General features: G+C 38.6%; 1 protein-coding gene across 5 annotated transcripts in view; it reads right to left on the bottom strand.

Moving 5' to 3' along the window:
* Positions 1-11998: 11998 nt before the first annotated feature.
* Positions 11999-20915, bottom strand: part of gdf11 (growth differentiation factor 11) — a 38966-nt gene continuing 30049 nt past the window's right edge. For 4 of the 5 annotated variants that reach the window (XM_088084596.1, XM_088084603.1, XM_042500381.2 and 1 more), the window contains one exon: positions 11999-15970. In XM_088084596.1, coding sequence (XP_087940722.1) covers positions 15590-15970 — 381 coding nt within the window. In that variant the 3' untranslated portion in view covers positions 11999-15589. The remainder of the gene's footprint in view (positions 15971-20915) is intronic. The other variant, XM_088084612.1, reaches the window with a different exon arrangement.

Genomic DNA, 20915 nt, shown 5'->3' with positions numbered 1-20915 from the left:
TTCATATCTTCAAGACCATCAAAAAGTATATATCACATACAGTGTTCTACACTTTTCCTTTTGTGAATAAATACAATCTTAACTTTTTTTGTGAAACCATATTGTATTACTTTTAGAAATCAATAAACTTGGCAATGAATTCCATGCCACCATTGCTCCATAACACACTGTCCTCTGTATTAAGCCCCTACAAAAAAACCTACAAGAAAAACATTTGAAAAGCTGTTAAATGATGAATTTCTCAAATTGCAATTAATTGCTGGATTTCATTAGTTAATTGCAACTAATCAATCTTTTCAGTTCTATTACTTTGCATTTCAAAACAGTCTTGAAGATTATATTGAGAAGGTGAAGCAATTCTTACCAGATTGTCTTGATTAGGAATCAAATGACGGCATTTGCACTTTTCAGGAATTCCAGCTTAGTGTCTTTCTCTGATTCATATATATCCTGTATGAGTGAAACTATTGTTCACCGCGATGGTAGGGCATATGACTGGTTACAGCATGCCAACCCTTGGACGTCATTAAGATCCGAGTCTTCCACAGTGTTGACTAGCAGTGCTGTAGTTAACTTCTTAGTTTCATCCACAGGTCTGTGGAGACTGACACTCTCCAAATATTGGCAATACAGTTGTCTGCTGATAATCAGTGTGATTAGCTGCACCTGTGTGCTCAGCTCAAAGGTGGTAGCAATTACAAGAGTGTTTAGGGACCCAATATGCAGAAATCCAACAGGCAAAAATAACATTTATTCACATTTATACTGCATGAAAAAACAGCATGTTTTCGCCCAATAGTGCGTGGGACTTGCAGAAAGTGGGCATGTCTGTAAAGGGGAGACTCGTACCATAGAACCGACGACATGTTTGATGCCTCTGCATTCCTTAGTTCTTCTTTTTATTTTGTTTTGGGGTCCCTTGGGGACAGGGACGTGTTGCAGGCCTCTTAAAGGATGAAGCCTGACAATGATACTGATGTCATTACAGGTATTTGGGTATTTCACCCTAACGCATTTTGATAATAGAGTAATTTTAGCCTCTGTTTGTTTTTTTGTGCTTTTTGTGTGTGTGTGTGTGTGTGTGTGTGTTTTGGGGGGGGGGTTGATTCATTAGCGATTAGTGACAGGTACCATTAGACAATTAGACATATGCTCACATAAATCAAACATAACACTTAAGTTTTAACCATTAAAGTCTAAAACATTGTTAACTGAATTCTTATTGTGTGCTGTGTATCACTCAAAAAACACAACATTCAATAGTGTAATAAATGCTAGACTGGCTTAATTATCATCACAATTACCCACTTAAATCTGGACACAAATGAGGCACGAGAGACCTTTGCTTTGCTTCATCGACATTATGGGTGCTGGGTCGTAACATCTTACAGTTTTATTACTTTTCATTAACACTTTGCATGAACTCCAGTTTATGACCCTGAGCTTCATTAGAGACATGTTATACATTCAATAATAAACATGATCTTTATCTTCTATTTTATGTTGTGAACATACATTTTCTTAATGTTTTATGTTGCAGAGATGAAACAGTGTCTGAATATGTTAAACTGACAGTCAAGCGTGTAGGTTTTGTTTCAACATTGGGGGACACACACATGCGTTTGGGAGTCCTCTGCAAAAAAAAAGAAAAAAAAAGAATTAATTTCCTGAATTCTGGTGAATTGTTATGCAACATTTTATGCCTTCTCTGCACCATTTTAAATTAAGGGGAGTGTGTTCCCACATCCCCCCTGAAATCTACCTATGCTGACACTATGTTGCCATTCCTAGATGAGCATCAGTGTGCATGATGTATTTTGACACTATAGCAAAACACCAAGAAGATGGTTGATTAAGTAATAAATAGTGACATCCTCATTTTGCATGATAAAGACAATGAGATCATGGGCATTTAGAGATGCTGAAGACCAGACCAGTCAGTTGATGGGTATACTGGTCTTACTGGACTGCCTTTGTCTCCCAGGGGAAAGTTTTTGAGGCAGATGGCCACCTCAGTGGGCAGAGTTTAGTGTCAGCTGACAGTAAATGATCTTCTCAGCAAGGGGCCACCGTGTTACAGCTTGTCCTTGTAAAGTGAAGAACAAGGTTGTACGTAACTGTAGCAAAGGATGTGGACAACACCTTTGAATATTGATCTACAAAGTGTGCTGGGATTGGTTGTTGACATTGATCCTTCCTCATTTGAATCAGGAAGAGCATCTGCTGCCGCCAGGCCAAGTCGATTATAGGCAGGAGATGATCTCGTCTCGGGGTGATCCCGGGACGGTGGGAGTCTCAGCTGTGGTCACACTGACAGAGCTGATCTCCAGGGGATGAGGAGCGAGCAGGTTCAATCATCATCTCATGTGTGTTTTGAGGAGTGTGACCATGATTATAACTGTTTTACCTGTTACATGGTGTGTAGGGTATGATCAGGCTATGAGTAAGCAATCTGCCCGTCTCACAGTGCTTTGACTCAGCAGGGCAGGTCATACAGATTTCATTCTCAGGTTCGTTATTAGCTGTGAGGACCTGTTCACATTAGGAGTGTTTTGGGTCAGTAGGTCAGAGGAAAGGCTTACCAACACCTGGGGGACACAGAGTTCATCGCTCTGAGAGCCATTAAGAGCAGAAGGCTGGAGCCCTGACCAATGACAGGCAGGCGTATCACGTCTAGCTGCAATAAGAGGTCATCAGCGAGAACATGCCCGTGTGTGTGTGTGTGTGTGTGTGTGTGTAAGGTGTTTAGAGGTACGACTGTGTACAAATGTGATTGTTCAGGGAGTCAGAGGGAGAGGCACATCATGCAAAGCACAAACAAGGAAGTACTGTTGATTTTTATATATTTATATATTTGAAAAAAAAGAAGAAAGAAAAAAGGGCGGATTCAGAGTTGGGGTTGATGAATGTGTTGATGGTGGCATTTTGATAGGGGTAATTTTGACCTGACAGGGCCCAGGCTCTCTCATGAATCAAAATGTGTCAGCCAGGCGCTGGAGATGGAGGGCCGCTCATTGTGGCTCTGACACCCATGTGAGGGGCTGAGGCTGCTGGGGGTCAAGTGTGACACCTCATTAGGACGATGTTGATTTAGTGTGGCCGCAGCGCAACAGACCTCCTCCCATGGGGTATGGGGAGGCGTTTGAGTGAGGGGGTGGGGAGCACCGAGCACCGGACAGAGAGTGGGGGCCTACTGCTCTTCATCCGCGAGGCTGTCATCTGACAGCTTGCAAATCATGCACCTACGCCCAACACGCCACCCTACCCCCTCTTTAAATTTCACCTTAGTTTTTAAATATGCATTTCTTTAGACACAAAGGAGCCACGTGTAATTGTTTTATAGAAACATGTATCCAATTCTTGTTCCTCTTTCTTGTCTTTTTTTTGAAGGTGGGGGCTTTGGTTTGGTCAGTTTTCTCCCTCAGTGAACCCGACACCCCTGACAGAATAATTTCGACCTTTCACCTTTGATCTTTCAATTTGAAATTGTTTTCTGTAATGTCAAGATTACTTCTGACAAGCTGCAGTTGTGCTCTGCAGCTCAAGTGCAAACTGGTATTTGGTGATTTTAGGAATAAGACCTAAGGTTTGAATGTGTGTTTTTACAACACACCCTGAGGTATCTCCTACCTGTTATAAATGTGACACATATGAGGGCACTTTGCTCCTCTCTTTATGGTCATGCCAAAAAATTCATGCATTTTGGAAGAATATACGTGAATATTTGTCAGAAGTTTAAACTGCCACAATGAAGACAAATCCATTAACAGGCATTTTTTGTGCCACCTGATAAACGCAAATAACAGGCAGTTATTATGAATAGTTTTAGCAAGGGAAAAAAAACCCCAATGCTTTAAAAGCAGAAAGAGGAGTCTGTGTCTATCTTTGAAGTGTGGATTAGGGAACTGAGCAATGTGTAACAGTTAGAAGAGTTGAAAATTATTTAAAGAAACAAGTCAATATCATTTGTCAAAGCTTTGCATCCACTTTAACCTTTATGGACAATATTGGCCAGTGTTTTAAATATTCAACATGTATTCTCATTATGATCTGTGCTCTGTGAGCCTCTGTTATGTATTATCTGACGTGACATTATATCTGGTGTCCAGAATCTTAAGTTTCTGAACAGGAAGCCCTTTTAGCTCTTTTAACAGTTCTACGGGGAGTTAGTGTCCCCATCGGACTGGTGGTTGATAACTTTTTTTGCCCTGTGGTTTATCCCCTTTACTGTTCTATGTCCCCCTCAATATTTAGAACATCAGCATTTGTCCCTCTCAATAAACACATGAAAGTAGCAGAGGAATTTTGTTTGGTGAAATTAAAGACATTTACACCATAATTTGATGCAGAAAAGGTACAATTTGGTGCAGCATTAAAAAAAATCACCAGAATGTAGGAAATTCTGTATTTGAGGCTCAAAATGTTCTGTTGGAGGACCCCAAATGCTTTGTTTTATAAGCCCACAATATTTAGGTGATATTTTCAGAGATGTAATTTTTAATTTAGTTTTAGTTAGTTTTTTTCCGGTCTAATAACCTGTTAAAATGATAATAACTTATGTCAGTCTTCAAATAACAGTTTGATTTTTCTCTCTTCACAAGCTCTGTCAAGCTCTTTTTGGTTGTTGGTTGATACCTCAGAGAGCACAGACTCTTTTCTTAATAAAGGTTTTCAACATAGAACTCACACACAATTTCATGTATCCTGGTTATGTACCCTTGTAATGATTTAAGATGTTCAGAAACACAAACTTATTCCAATAGCCATCAGTGTTAACATTTCAGTGTACATTTGTAACAATTGGGCTAAGATAAATTTGTATTGAGATTTTATTGCTATTTTCTCTGACAGATTATTCCACAAATCATTTCTGTTTACACTTTTTTTTTGTTAATAATTGCAAAGTCCAAGGGATGGCAGGATTATGCAGTGTTTGAGACTAATTTAAACTTTGACCTTTAGTTGTGGTGCCTCCATCTGGCTAACTTATGATACTGCATTAAAACTACAAGTTCTGTACTGCAAATTACAAAGTTTTATCTTTGTTACTTATTTCACAGGACACTGAGAACATGTGTGGTAAAACAAACAAATATATCTTTGCAATTTTTACTTGTCATAATAGATGATTTATGGATATCTAGTATAAAATATCAGCATTTAAATAAAGCCATGAAAACTGTTACAAAACATTATTGATCATCTCCATTATTCTCTAAAGCTTTTAATTCAGGTAGCTTGACTCATCCATTAACATCAACGGATCCTCTCTCCCTTAATTTCTCCTCTGTTATTACATCTCATTTTAATTGCACCACAAAGCCACACACTGCTGGACTGTCACCGTGTCTCATTGGCTGGGAATTCACAGAGAAAATTAATGTCTGTCTTAATGTCTGCAACTGCTTGAATTTGATTAAAGTGACTCAGAGGCGTCCACCAAATGTCAGTTTGTCACTGTGCAGTGTCCCCATCTTCCTGCAGCACACAAAAGGCATTAAGTGACCCTTTTTTGCATGAACTCATCATGCATACTTAAATTTAAAATGATGGAAAGCACTGAGCTAAATGAGTGAAAATGCATGAATAATAAATGAATGTCAGTTCACAGATATAGTCAGTTATTCAATAGTGGAAGACCAATTTTGGGGTTGTTTTATTTACTTTGAATTCAGGCAAAAAATGTTAAAATTTAAAATAACATTGTCAATAAACCTGACCTTCTTTACTCCCTCTGTCTCTGAGACGTGCAGGCGCATGTGTGCGCGCACACAGACACACAAGCACACACACATGCACCAACACACACATGCAGGCACCCACAAACAAAGGTGCAGAGGGCCATCTGTCTTTTCTGATGGTACAGATCTGGGAAAACAATGAAGCCTTCGTGACATTTCACAGATTTCCCTCTAAAGACTTCACACTTCACACACACACACACGCACACACACACACGATATGTGCTGTTTTGGTCGCCACTGTTGTGTCGGATTCATTAAAATCTTATAAGTTGCAGAAATGATATTTGTCACCCAGTTATTATTAAATCTCTCTTGCCAAGAATGAATGATTTATGAATGCTGTTATAGCCGATGTCACAGTCCACTTTTGTTGCCTTTGAGATTTTACTCATTAGTCTGAATAATAACTGTCACTAATTCAAGCTGTTCTCGAATGGCTTTTTGAATAGAAAGAGAGGGAGAGAGTGCGAGTGAGAGAGAGGCAGCAAAAGAGAGGAGAGAGGCCTGAGAGATTAACTCCAGTGAGCTCACTCTGAGAGGCCCAGGAACGGCTGAATATTGTTCTAGTGGTGGGGAGATGGGGAGATGGAGGGGTTGGGGTGGTGTTGGGGGGGTGGGGGGTGGCCGAAAGGAAAAAAATCCCTATGCAGCCAGAGAAATGAACTTGATGATCTCAGGGGGGCGGGGGGAGGATCACCATCCCTTGCTCCTGACAATCAAAATTAGATTGGCCAGCACTGTGTCAACACTAGCCTCAGTTAAGGCATGACAGGGGAGGGAGGGAGGGCAACCCCCCCGTGGGTGTTTGAGAGTTTGCCATGTGAACTATGGAGACCCCACAGTGCCTTTCACTGACTGCTCAGGCCTCAAAGAAATCCACAACCCCTTTTTATTGGCCAGCACTGTAACCGACGGCATCTCTGCCCCGAGTTCTATATTTTGGCAACTCATTATTGTTGTTTTCTGCTGCCGCATTTCATCAAAACCCCAAAATCTGCGAGGCTTGTGAAACAGAACAAAATATGAACTTTATTTGGGAGCAATGGAGCATTACTTCTCCATCTTTCATTTCTTCTTTTTTGTCTTTTTATGGCTTTTCACTCTTTCTCACTTCAGCTTCATAGTGTGAATGTTTTGGGTCAACTGAAATTCAATTATTGCACAATTCTTAGGGCAATTTCAAAGTACTTAACATGTATTTTAAAGAAAAAAAATTACATACATCAATGCTACATGACAGAATAGAACTCTGAAATGTGTGAGGCCTTTTTGCAATGAATCTTACACATCAACCTAATTAGAAACAGTTAATATTGCAAAAAAAAAAAAAAAAAATATGGACACAATTTTGCAAAATAAAAAATAAATAAAAAGAAAACCACAAAGAGCAACTCATTCATATACATGTATGAAAGGCAAAAAGTACAACAAAGTGAGATTGTCATGTCTCGATTTCTCATATTAATCATAAAAACACACCAAAAATGGTTCCTACTTGTGTCATTTTCTTGCACATAGAATGCATACGTGTGTGAATGGGGGTGTTAAGGCTGACTTGATCAAGGGTTGTGTTTTTGGAGGTTTGATCAGTGACCTGGAATATTTCACTGTGTCCAGCCCTACCACATTAGAGAGGGAGTGCAGCTGTGTCCTCGTATAACCTTCCAGTTAAAAAAAAAAATGATATTATCCCAGTGATCTGATCTGAACTCAAAAAGAACAAACAGCTTTGTCAATACTTCATATTATAGAAAAATGAGCATTGTGTTGTTTTTGTTTTGTGTCTTTGCCTTTGTTTTCCTAATATCGCATCTAATATTCATAGCACTGCATGTTGTGTTGCTTTTTTTTTGATGTGTAGTTTTTTGACGTGTAGTCATACTACAGATGGAAGATGTTGTTCCAAAAACAAGACAGATTTAGGATTATTACCAGGACTGCAGGACAACAGTGTGGGACAAAAGGTTTTGTTTTTCGCTCTCCGGCTAATTCCTGTTGTTGCCAAAAGAGAGATGTCCGACTGACTTTCAAGTAATCACACACTGCTGTGAGGAGCATTCAAAATAAGTAGATGGAATGTGCAGATTGCTGTGTACCGGCAGAGGAGTGCTGGTGTTTCATGATTTCAGTCGTCATTAGGGTGTTATAGAGACAAAGTTCAATTTCTCACATTTTACACTCCTGCACAAATAATTTCCCTTTAAACCATCTGTGGTCTGATTTTATTATTTCAATTAGCATAAATATCCAACAACTACTTTACATACAAGTTTGAATAAGACCATTGTATGGCTTATTTGCATGTTTACATGATTATAGCTATATAATCATATAATAATCTATATCTATAATAATCTGTATCTATAATCATATTATATCTATCTATCTATCTATCTATCTATCTATCTATCTATCTATCTATCTATCTATATTTCCCCAGTACTATTGTCCATCCATCACAGACACATGTTCTGCTTCTGTTGAATCTTAAATTTTTCTTGCATTCATCAGTATAAAAAGACTGCACTGCATCAAATTTGTCACACACCAAAAGGATTTGCAGATGCTTAGGTGTAGATTTCGCAGGACACACAGCCCTCTAAATATTTAGAACATGTGCTTTTGCCGCACCCCTATGAAACTTTTATTTTGACAAAATTATATAAAACAATTTTATTAATTACATTAGCACCATTAATTGGTGCACAAACGGCACAAATTGGGGCCTAAAATAACTACAATTTAAGAAATTAAGTGTGTGATCCCCAAATGTTTTCCTGGAGGACCTCTTTGTTTCATATGCACTCTACAATGCTGAAACCAAATCTACGCCCTTGTATGGGTAAGTATAATTAAGACCTTTGTAGCTTCCTTTTGGGGCCTCACTGTCAGGAAATCCTCTAGGGTAGAAGTAGTCATCCTGTCCCCAGGTATGTCTTCAGATCTGTGGGACATGCCCCTGCAAGGCAGGCAGGAGTGTCAGCCAGGCCCACCAGACTGCACCTCACCAATATCTATGGCTTCAAACCAGATGGTGCGCCAGGAGCACAAAAGTGTGACAGCTGTCATTAACAGAGAAGCTGAATCACAGCGTTGGACTGGACCTAAACTGACCTAAAGACTGCAAGTTCCACAAAAGGTGACACAAATTAAAATGGATCAGCGTGGTCTCATAAATAATAAATAAATAAATTAATCCAATTTTAAAACATTTTGTATTTTGTATAATTTTTAACAGAAGAGACTTAACACAATTGTTTTTATACACTGGGCTGAAGTTGTGCCACTTTAATCAATAAGATAATAATAACCAAATTTGCAAATACATTTTTCATGTACCAAAAATAATTATTTCACTCAAAGTTTAGTCTTGCTTGATCTGCATAATAAAATTCAGTTGACGTTTCTTGCATTTATTATTTAAGAACAAAAAAAGTAGTGTACATACAGCCTAGTCTTGCCTGATCAATACAATGAAATTAAGTTGACTTCAATAGCATTTTTTTTTACATACCAAAGACTTAGTTTACACAAATACTAGATTTGCTTGACGTTCATAATAATATTAAGTTGATGTTACTTAACAAATTTAATCGTTACCTACAAAAAAATTAGCATATACTTTATACACAGTCTAGCCTTGCTTTTTCTACATAATACAATTAAACTAATGTTTCTCAAAAATATACTATTTACATACAAAAATAAGTAGTATGCACACAGTCTAGTCTTGCTTGATCTACAAAATAAAACTCAATCGATGCTACTTGCAAATTCATTTTTTTATGTTAGAAAAATAAAGTGCCTTAAAAGAACATCTTTTTTTAGGAGCTCATATTAGAGGAGGGAAGAAACTATGTGACTAAGTGAGAGCTAAGAGACTACATGAAACTTATTTATTTTTTAAATTAAAAAAGTTAAATCAGATGAGAGACTGAGTGCTCAACAACACTCAAAATGTTATGCTCATATTGTATTTGGGGCTACAAAATCTGATATCAGATCAACTTTGAGAAAGGGTGAAAAAAAATATTCTTCATTATTTGGAAGCACAACCAAGTGCAACACAATCCTAATGAGCAATAATAATGAAACACACACTTAAGTCCAATACTATTCCTCTGTGACATATCGAGACTCAAATCTTGTGTCTCCAGTTTATTTTATTGTCATGTGAGTTCCTTTCATGCCATAAGAGTGCGTGTGATCTTCCCTGCACAGTTCCCCTCTCTAAACACCAGCCAGTCAGCGAGCCAGACAAAAAGGTGTCACTGATGACTGTGTCCAGCAATTTAAGCTATTGAGAGCTGCCCCAATTCACCTTCTTTCTTAACTTTATGGCTATAATTGCCATAAAGCTCCTCCCAAATCCTCCCAGCCCCCACCAGCCTCTCTGAAGGGCTTTGAAACGTGTTCAATATTCCCATTGTACTGTACTTTTCTTTTTCCTTCCCAAGTGCTGCCATGGCATAGCTTAGTCTTTATTTAATGAAGCTGGGTCAGAGTTCATCATGTTAGTAGTCCTAAAGCTCTGGGTGCAGCATTCAGCCTCTGACACTTCATGTCCAACTTGTACAACTCCTCCTTATGAGCCAAAACAATAAAAACATCCATCAATGTCCTCCCTTGTCTATGTAGGGCGGGTATGACTGATGATGTGTACGGCACATTGATGCACTTGAGGGGCAGGGGACTGTGTGAATGTTTGTTTATGTCAAGTGAGGATTTGTCAAAAGGTTTATGTCATTGCTGGCATCAGTCTCCTCGAGCTTGTACTGGGTGGTCTTTGTCTGTTTGCATCCGTAAAGAGCTTCGTTCTCACTCTCATTTGTCTCCTATTGATTCTCTAAATTAGGTTGATGAGAGGCCCTCCTATCAGGTGGCATATTAATTGGGTCAGGCTGGATCTTATATGACATCCAAATAATAGCAACCCAAACCCCAAGACTAAACCTTTGTCCTCTGAGCGCTCTCTTTCACCAATTAGCCTCGCGGTGAATCTGCTTCCTGCCACCTCTGCTGCCTGTTACTGTTTTCCAAGAATCAGGATGCCACCAGTGGCTTAACGAAGTGTGCGTGTGCTTCTCAAGGTGTGAGAGCAACCTGAGGGCAGTTTATTTCATTCTCCATTTGATAAACTGATCGAAATGACTCAATCAGTTTGAATTTGACTAATTTCAAGACAACTAAATGAAATAAATTAAAACTTCTGCGGAGCTTGTTTCACCAAATGTCGAGAAATTAATACTTAGTAAATACTTACATTGTAACTATAGGCTAAGTGGCAGTTGACGCATCACTAAATTAAAATGTATTGTACCAAATAAACAAGTTCATCAAGTAAAAGTTATTACAAAATATTTACACCCAGTAGCTGATGTTAAGGCTGTTACACACTGAGGGTGTTTTTTTCATATGATTACAATTACGAAACTACAAACTAATAGGGCTGGAAAATGACTTCAGGGGAGGGACTCCACCCTGAAGCCTACTTGACATAGTGGGCAAACAGTGAAACTGCAACTTCTGGGTCCGTCACCTGATGCCATTGGGCCCAGATGGACTTTTCCCTATAAGAGTGCACCAGGAATGACATTTTTGTGTGGCCCAACACAGAGGCTAACTCACCCTGGTACCCGCTTAAAAAAGCCTATGGGATTTTTCCATTGGATTTTAAGTCATTGCAGAAAATAAGCCCTGTGAAGACAATCTTCACAAATGAACACCACTCACAGGATTTTTGAAGCCTGAATCAACAAGCTTCTGCTAGGAGATGAGGGAAGGTTTTAGGACTCTTTGCTGGGGCTCTCCATAGACTAATACTGGGAAAGAGACGTCAGTGGATAAATGCTTTTGAGAGTCACAGCCCCTGCAAAATCAATTGTTTCTCTATTGGGATTTGAGCTGTTTAGTCCAATAACATTACCAAAGTCTAGAAGAGCCGCATGATTTATCATTTTATCTTCATTCAAGTAAGCACAGGGCTAAACCTGAGCTTAGCCACTCAGCCGGGTAAAGTCTCAAGTGCACCTACTCTATCGGAACAACGATGCTGAAGCAGAGTGGAAGATCCAGGTAATTTTATACATGGAAGTTGAACATTTTTTGGTTTCATGTACCACTAAGTTGCTTGCATAGGAATTAATGGAGCCCTGCCTCCAACACTTAATCCAGCTCTCTTTATACATCCATGGTGGTGAGCATAGATGAAGAGTAGGTTTGTCAGAGCTTTTAGAAATAAACAACAAATCCCATAAGCTAAATAAATGATTTATTGTACAAAAGAAAAATGACAGTAAATAAACAACAAAAGGCAAAAATAACAATTGAACAGTTATTCATATGCACAACCATTAAACTACAAAGTTGGGGTGATTTTTTTTTTTTAAACTACACAAAGAACGGAGGAATGATGGGGGGAAAGTGAGAAAAACATGAGAAGCGGCGAACCTGTCCAAAACATCATCATCATCTGGGTAGGTATTTACATAGAGATTTCTTACTCTCATATATTTATATGAAAACACTCTCACACATACCAGTATACAAACACAAAAATTCAAAATGCAACTTCTCAACAAGCCATAGATGTGGGCACAGCTAATTATTTCTTTTGACCACACATTACCAGAGCCGCTACCATCATTTACTCTGTCAATAACTCAATCTGAACCTGAGAGCAAGGGGACCCTGTGGTTTTCATTCATCTACATTTTTTTTGGGGGGGGGGTTCTCATGGTTTAAATGTTTGCACAGATTAATCGTTGACAAATTAAAAAAGCAAGGTTTTTAGGCGGCTAAAGTGAGGTAGACAGACTTTGAAATGCATTGTAATTTATATTAATAAATAGATAATTGACCAGTTGAATTATTTCCAACCACTGCCCCGAAACCAGCTTTTTCCTCCCTTTGAAATGTTCTAGCATATTCCTGCGATCACAAAAGTTACAGCACACAACATGTCATCCTCTACTTTGGCTAACAATCCCTGGATACTCCTCCCATTCTAACATGGGTGCTTTCACTTAAAACACACACAAAGGCAAAAACATGTCTATGCAAGACAGTTGACACATTGTTTAAGTCAAAAGGACGAAGTCTCTCTAACATGGTAACAGATTAAAGTTGGTGGGCGGGCCATTTCCAGTTAAAGCATTCTATTTCCATTGATCCAGACACTTATTGTACACAGGACTTATCACCCAAAGAGGGCAAGGAGGCCTTTCAGGCTGCTGGTACAGTACGTCCAGGTTCCAGATTGGATAAAAGTGTGTGAGTGTATGGACAGGCCCCCGCTTCAGACAAAAGTCAGGAAAGCGTGATGGTATCAAAAAGAAGTGATAACCTCTCTAGTTCTTGGTTTATCACCAGAAGCTTGAATAGTTTTTTTTTTTTTAAAATCCTATACTGTACAAGCTCTCTTGTGCTTAGTAAAACACAAACAACACTTTACCTCCTCACGCCATGAACGTCCCATAGTGCAAAATTTATTGTTGGTAAGGTAGAGTGCCCCAAAAAAGGTTTTTGTACCTCTTTTTTTTAATATATACATATATCATTTATATATAATGTCAGAAGGCTCTTCCTTTATCCAACAGCATAGTGCTTTCGTTTACAACAAAAGGATATCTTTGCTTTGACATCCAGGAGACAAAGACAGACTTCAAGCATTACTAATCTACTCTGTGTTCAAGCACTAACAATATTTTATGATCATGACGGTAGAGCTGAGGTGGAGGTGTTTGGAGCTGACTCTCAGGCAAAAAGTTTTGATAATTTCAAAAAACAAAAAGTAGTCAAAAAAATAAAATTTGAAACTGAGTTTTGATCTTGAACTCTGAAAATCACAACAATATATTCAAAGAAAAAAAAAGTGTACAAACTTTTTTTCAGGTTAAATTTAATTTTGAATCAGTTCTGGAATTCCTTACTTTGATAGTTTTTTTTCACTTCAGATTTACACCTTATTTTTGAAAAGTTTCAAGTCTTTTTTTCTCTCCAGTTCAGGTCTTTCTTTTCTTTTTCTAGTTTCACATTACAGTTTTTTTGTTTCAAATTGTTGTGGGTTGTGGAATCATTTAACCTGAAAAAAAACCCAAAATACTTTTCCTACACTTATGTTTTAGTGTGAATGCACTGTTGTATTTGTCAATGCATTTTATTTTTCAGATTTAAGTTTTTGTTTTTTAATGATAAAACTTTTAGCCCAGATTTAGCTCCATAGAGGTGGATGGGGGCATTTCAAAAAGCAATCAAATATGTTCTCTGAACTAAAGTCAGTGGTTGAGTTACATTCTCTTGATTTGCACGTGTTAAGTGGTTTGTTGTGATTTATAAAAGCTATTATTTCTGAGTACAGTACTGCAGTTAAAGGTTTTTGCAATTTGTTCACTTTTTTAAAACTAATATTGAGAAAACGTGAATGAACTGGTTCGACATGATGAAGCTACTGCTGTCTAAATTTAAGTGTCTTTTTTTTTTTAAACACATGCGAACATAAGTGTGTAAACTTCTAGTCATAACACTGTAATCCTGTTTTGTGCTATTTTCAACTCACAGCAGGATGAACGTTTGAGAATAACTATCACCCTCTTGTGTTTTATTTCAGGGTGTGGATTTTGCGTTCTGTTTGCTCAGTCCCAGGCCTCTTCAAGTTATGAAACAGTGCATTTACTTCTTCGTCTTAAACGTTTAATGCAAAAGTTGAGGGTGTTAAAGTGTATTTTCCTTTTGTCACGTAGAAGAAAGAAAATGTGTCGGGTTCTTGTCATCCTGTGGGATCCTGCTCCACCTCCTCTCCCAGGCAGTGCCGAATGACTTCAGAGTGCATCTACATTACAGTACTTAGTTTAAGACTTTAGTGTGGAAGTGAAATCTAAATCTGTCGTATCTACTTTTCCAGAATGGCAGAAATAGCTATACTGGCTTTATTTATCCGCTTTGAAAGACAGAGATAAAATAGTACAACCTGTCCCCTTCCTTTTCTTTTTTTTTTTTGAGTTTTACAAGACTACAAATAAAAAAAGATCAAAGTAGCTGTGAAAGGTTTCGTAGATACTCGAGAATGTCACACTGGGGTGTGATACATTAATAGAGGGTATAGGTTTGGTTTTGGATCTCCTCAACACTTTACATCTCTAGAGCACATCTCTAAACATCTGTAAACAAGATTTGGGATTTATAATAAGAGTGTATCTTTGTTTATCTTAGTGTCTTTTTCTAACGGGAAACCCTCCTCACATTGGGTTTAGTTCTTTTTGTTAAAGTGATGGATTGCAAAAATAATTCTGATCATGCCCCCTTGCAAATATTTTTTGTGGATCAAATCTCAACAGTAAGTAGGCGTATCTTTGACATTAAGTATTCCCAAACTCACTTTAGGACTGAAATAGCTTTAAAAATATTGTAAATGCTTATGTCTCCTGTCATCTCAATCCACTAACCTGGACATTTTCACAAAGACGCAATTTAAAAACAAAACATAACATAAAACTTTAAAAACCCACAAAACTAACACATACTCTATAACATAGTTTTGTCTCATTTACCATTTTCTGAAGCTGCTCCACAAGGACAACCTCTTTTAAATCATTCATAATGTACTGTATTTCCATCACTCAGTCCTTTTTTTGATTCATGTTTCATTTATAACTTTTTTTTTTTTTTACAGTTAGAATCAATTTAATTACTGGAAAAATGGAAACCCAGTGGGATGATTTTGCGGCTGAGCAAACGTGAAATCTGGTGCCAAGGAGTGGGTTCTGGTGCCAGGAGAGAGCTCCGTAAGGGTTTTGGGTGGTTCGATGCGATGGTGGCTGTGCACAAGTGTGCGTCTCCTCTGTAGCCTAAGAGCAGCCACATCTATCAACCACCATCCCTGGGATTTTGCCATGAATGATCTGCTGCTTGTCATTGAAGTAGAGCATGTTAATGGGGGACATCTTGGTCGGGGTACAGCAGGGCCCTGCAGAGCCTCGAGGGTTGGCGTGCTGCACTAGGTGGGTGTGCGGGTATTTCTGCATGAACATGTACTCGCACTGGCCGGAGCAATAGTTGGCTTTGTATCGTTTTGGGGCAATGATCCAATCCCAGCCGAACGCCTCGAAATCCACAGTCAGGGGGTAGCGACAGCAGCGGGACTCAGTGGAGTGCTCGTCGCAGTCCAGGCCGAGGTTTCTCCGAGAGCGTTTGGTCGTCTCAAGAACCTTCACTTCCAGGAACGGCTGCTGGAATCAGGGGGAGGAGGGGCAGGACAGAGAGACAGAGGTGGTTATAAGAGAACAACAACACGTTTGACATATCAGTTCAGGAAAACACAATTATTTGACTAGAAGTTAATGGGGTTTTTTCACTCCGCCAAAATTAAAGGCATCTATAGTATGTAACATCATCGCTTAATGGCTCTTAGAGCTGCAGTAGGTACCTTTTATTTTGGGCCATATTTGCCGTAATTGTCACTATATCCAACAGTAGTACAGAACACGGATAAACTGTGCAAAAAATCATGTCCTTCCTCCTCTTCCTACTGCTTCTAATAGCATCCAATAAAAGATACCACAGCTCACTGAAAACAACCAATCAGAACCGAGGACTCTCTAACGCAGCTGTCAGTCATATGAAACTCCACTCATATACAGTCGAACTGTCAAACTAGGCAGCTCCGATCAAATACGAAATAAGATTCTGTTACTGCATTGCCTATTTCTTAGTTCAGATTTTCAGAAACATATTTTAGTGTACTGTTCAGCTGTGAAATGAGAAGGTTTGTGACCCGACTGAAATGTAACGAATAATCAGGCAAAAACCACGCAGGATCACCATCTTTCTCAATTTAACAGTGAAACAGTGCAGAAAAATAGATCTCTGAAAACATTTGAGTTAAGAAATAGACAATGCAGTAACAAATTCTTGATTAATATTTGATCCACGCTGCCTAGTTTGACAGTTGCACCACAGTTCACGAGCGGTGATTCACATGATTGACAACTGCTTTAGACACTCCTCAGCTCTGATTGCTTTTTTTGTTCACGTGCAGTAAAGCCAATAAAAGTGCTACAAGGTAACGGAGTAGAGGAGTATATGTTTTTTCACAGATTATCTGTCTCATGTTCTACTGTCAGAATATAGTGACACTTTCAGAAAATGTTAAAAAAAAAAGTTACCATCTACAGCTTTAAAGCTGCAATAGTTAACTTTTTTATAAAGAATAACTTTGTCTGAAACTGTCACTGTATCCTGGCAGTGGTACATGAAACAGATCATCTGGGAAGATAAAAATCTGGTTGCTGTGGCTCCTCCTAGTGCTCCTGATGGCATTTGCAAAAATCCACTACGCCTGAAGAAAAACAATCAATCAGGGCCAGGAGGAGACTCGTCCACGTCAGCATACACCTGTGGTGTGCTGAGTGGCGGAGTCTGTACATTATTTGACAGTTACAGTAGCTGGCAGATATGTTGATCTCGTTGCTTAATTTCAGTGGCAATACCAGCACATGTGTCAGCATGACCACATGACCTATACAAACACAAACAAGTCAAGGCAGTTTGATAACGCAGAGTGATAAAAGTCGTCCAGGCTTCATGAATCATATTCTGGACATTACTGTCCATGCAGGCAATTATTTGTCAAATTTTAGAGCTACCAATGACTTTTTCCCTGTAGGCTGACATTGTTTGTTTTGTCAACTAAAAATTATGTGGTTGGTGCTGCTGGTTGACAGATTACACTCCATTTAAACAGCCTTCCTGGCCCTCGCCGTGATGTCTTAAGTGGTGCACCGGCGCACTGAAATGGAGCAGGCCCAGTGACATTGCATTAGAGACTCCTCCTGGCTCTGATTGGTTGTTTTTGTTCGGGCGCAATGGATTCTTGCAAATGCCATTAAGAGCACTAGGAGGAGCCAGAGGAACATGATTTTATTTCAGATTAACTGTCTCATGTAGTGTGAAAATCAGCAAATATGACAAAAAGGTATTTTAATAAAAATTGCTGACTGAATATTAAATCTCTTATAGGGGCATGAGCTTTTTTGCTCTTGATGTTGAGAGTTAGATGTGGAGATACCCTCCTCATGTCTGTGTGTTGACAAAGGACCTTGAAGCCAGGAGGTTATGATCTTAGCTTAGCAAGCAGGAGGAAATAGCGAATTTCAAAAAACACAGCCACCAACACCTCTAATTTCACTAATAAACACGTTGTGTCTTGTTGTTTTAATCTGTGCACAAACTTTAGTCTATAATGACAAATTATGGTTTAAAGGTGAGTTACGTACTGTAACTACTTTTTGACGAGCAACAGTTTATCTGTCCACCCAGCCCTTCTGTGTCTCTGCTGGTTGCCTAGCAACCACATGGCAACGACAAGACTCTGGGAAGTTATGGCTCCCAGCAGCTGTTTGCCAAGAAATTGTTGAGTAACAAGAGTCCTTTTTACAGTTCTGTTTGTTTATGAATGAATGAAACAGATAAAATGTGTTAGTCAGTGAGCTTTAGAGGTGCTGGTAGGCAGATTTTTGAACATTGTTCTCCCTTATTTTCAGTCTTTATGCTATGCTAATCACATATTTAACACGACAGTTGTATCCATCTTAATCTCTTGCGTATTTCTTCAAGAATATCCACCTGTTCTTTTGCAGCTATTGCAATTCAAAATGTCCATTCTGAAAAGCCTGTTGATATGTAATATCTTTGTCAGGCTGATTAGGTCTTTTTTATACAACTGAGGAGGTCTGCACATGGAATTTAAAAAACACACAGAAACTCAACTGACAACTGCACAGCTAACATAATTTACACAAAAAGAACAAGTTACAAAATTCTGATATTTAACTTACACTTGTATAGCACTTTTCTAGCCATTTCTGACTTCTCAAAGCGCTTTCACACTGCAAGTCACACCCACTTATTTCCAAACGCATTCATACACTGGTGGCCAACATAGACGGTGCCACCTGCTAGACGGTGCCCCCCCCCCCCCACAGAGTTAGTGTCAGTGACATCAGGCAGTCACTAAGGAATAACTAATATACCCTATTCTATGGAAATACATGGTTAAAAAAGTGCAGCATCAGATCATTCAATTGCTGTTCAAATCAAATAGGAACAGCCTCTGATGAACAGGACGTTAAAAATGCTTTTGCTGTGAACCACAACAACAGGTGCTTTGTTCGGCTCAGACAGTCTCAAAAAATGCATGAACAGTGCGTGAAAATCAGTAACCAATATGCGTACAGGTAGGCTACACTAATTCCTTATGTGTTGTGTTGATAATGACAAGGCTGACTCATACCCATGCATTATAGCCTTGGCCATATTTGTTAATCTTTTTACGCAATCATATCATAACAACTAAGCAACTACATTGAAAAGTTCCTGGCCCTGACCATCCTGATAGTTTTTTTTTTTATCATACCAAGTCATTGACAGCATTCATCACATGACAAACCAGATGTTAATCAACTCTGGATTTTATAAAAAAAAAATTGCACTGGCCACGAAAGTAAAAGAAAACAAACCAACAAGCTTAACCTGTTGATTGCCACACACAGTTATGATTATATCCAGTCATCTCTACAGCTGAATGCTCTATAAAGCTCAAATCCGATCTGATAAGTAACAATGACAACAGACTAGAGATCTTTTCAAAACGGTTAATTTGGTTTGCAATAGCAGGAAAGCTGGGGTGTAATTAAAAGCAAACAAATGCATCACATGTATGTGAGCTGCTCCCAGGGTCCTAGTATTGTTATTTTACAATAACTGTTTCACTGCTGCAGCTGGCATCTGCAAAACAGGCTGCAATGTAACTACTTGGGGCATTTGGCACTCAATTTATGTCCATTAAAAGTTCTTCTGTTTGCCATGGAAAGGTTCAGATTGTTATTACAGGTGACGACATCATTGAAAGGATCCCTACAGAGAAATAAAACATTTTTCTTTACCATTTTCGTTAAATCTGGTCTGTTTGTTAGTGTATGTAACTAAGTTTCGCCAAAGGAAAAGCTGTTCTTATTGTAGGAATTACTTGTTCCTACTTGTTGTGGGAAGACAACAGTGTAAACATGAGTGAGAGTTGGAGAGAGGAGTGCTGGAGAGAATGTGCTATATTGGAGTAATGAAAGCACAGCTTTTGTTATCTAAAAAAAATTCAGTGTCATGGCTGAGTATATAGCTGATTTTGACTTTTCTCGCTTCTCCTTAAATGACACTTGGACAGACAACCAAACAGACCTGATCAGCCAGAGGTAGGGAAAAATGTTTCATTTCTTGAGATCAATTCCACAGTAATGTCAGACATTATAATAATAATCTGAGCCTGTCAGAGAAAAAAAAAAACAAGCACTTTTATTGGCTGTACATTTACAGAGCATTATTGCCCCAAGTGGTCATGTTTTGTTGCTGTCGGCGGCATCACTCTCTCTCAATATTGGGCCATTTTCAAAAATTGTTGTTCCCATGAGTCACTTAGACAAAAAACAAAGAGTCCAGGTTGAAAAAATACTTAAGTTTTCCATTATGATGTTTACCATATAAAGCTCCATTAGATCATGTTATTTTTCCCACTAAAAGGTGCGTACAGCTTCTCACCTTACATGAAGCTGGTTAAAAAAAGTGGTGCATTCCATTTAGCACAGCACTGCTAACAGTTGCTAATGGTTACCATTTTTTTCTCTCCATAGTTAAATGCTGACACTTGGGCAGCCTGAAAAGAGCCAAAAGTGAGAAGGAACAATATTTAAAGCTGCTTAAAATTAAAAAACCTACTTATTTGATACTTCACAAGAACATATGAATTAATTTGTATTTTTTAAATAAGGATAACAGTGTGCCATTTGAGAAGCAATTCAAAGAGTGTTGATAGAAACAATCCTTTTCTAATGTCGATGGCTGACTTTGTATACTTGGTTTGATCCATCACTCAGGAGGTCATCTGCAGGCTACCATAACCTTGACCTTTGGGGAAAGCAAGCAGATCAAATATTTTACTCCATCATGTTTGTTTTACAAAGCCTTCCTCTCCCCACAGTGATTCCAGCTGGACTCTAGCACAGTTTTTTGTGACGCATTCAAAAGAGGAAATAAGCTGAAAGGCCATTGGGGTGAGACCATGTCAGCTTGGCCTTTAGGGCTTTTGTTGCAGAAAAAAAAGATCGAGAGGATCAGCGAGAAACA

This window comes from Plectropomus leopardus, chromosome 2, assembly GCF_026936395.1.
Source record: "Plectropomus leopardus strain MGB_pleo_1.0 chromosome 2, ASM2693639v1, whole genome shotgun sequence".
Lineage (NCBI taxonomy): Eukaryota > Metazoa > Chordata > Actinopteri > Perciformes > Serranidae > Plectropomus > Plectropomus leopardus.
This window is presented reverse-complemented; position numbering and strand designations above follow the sequence as displayed.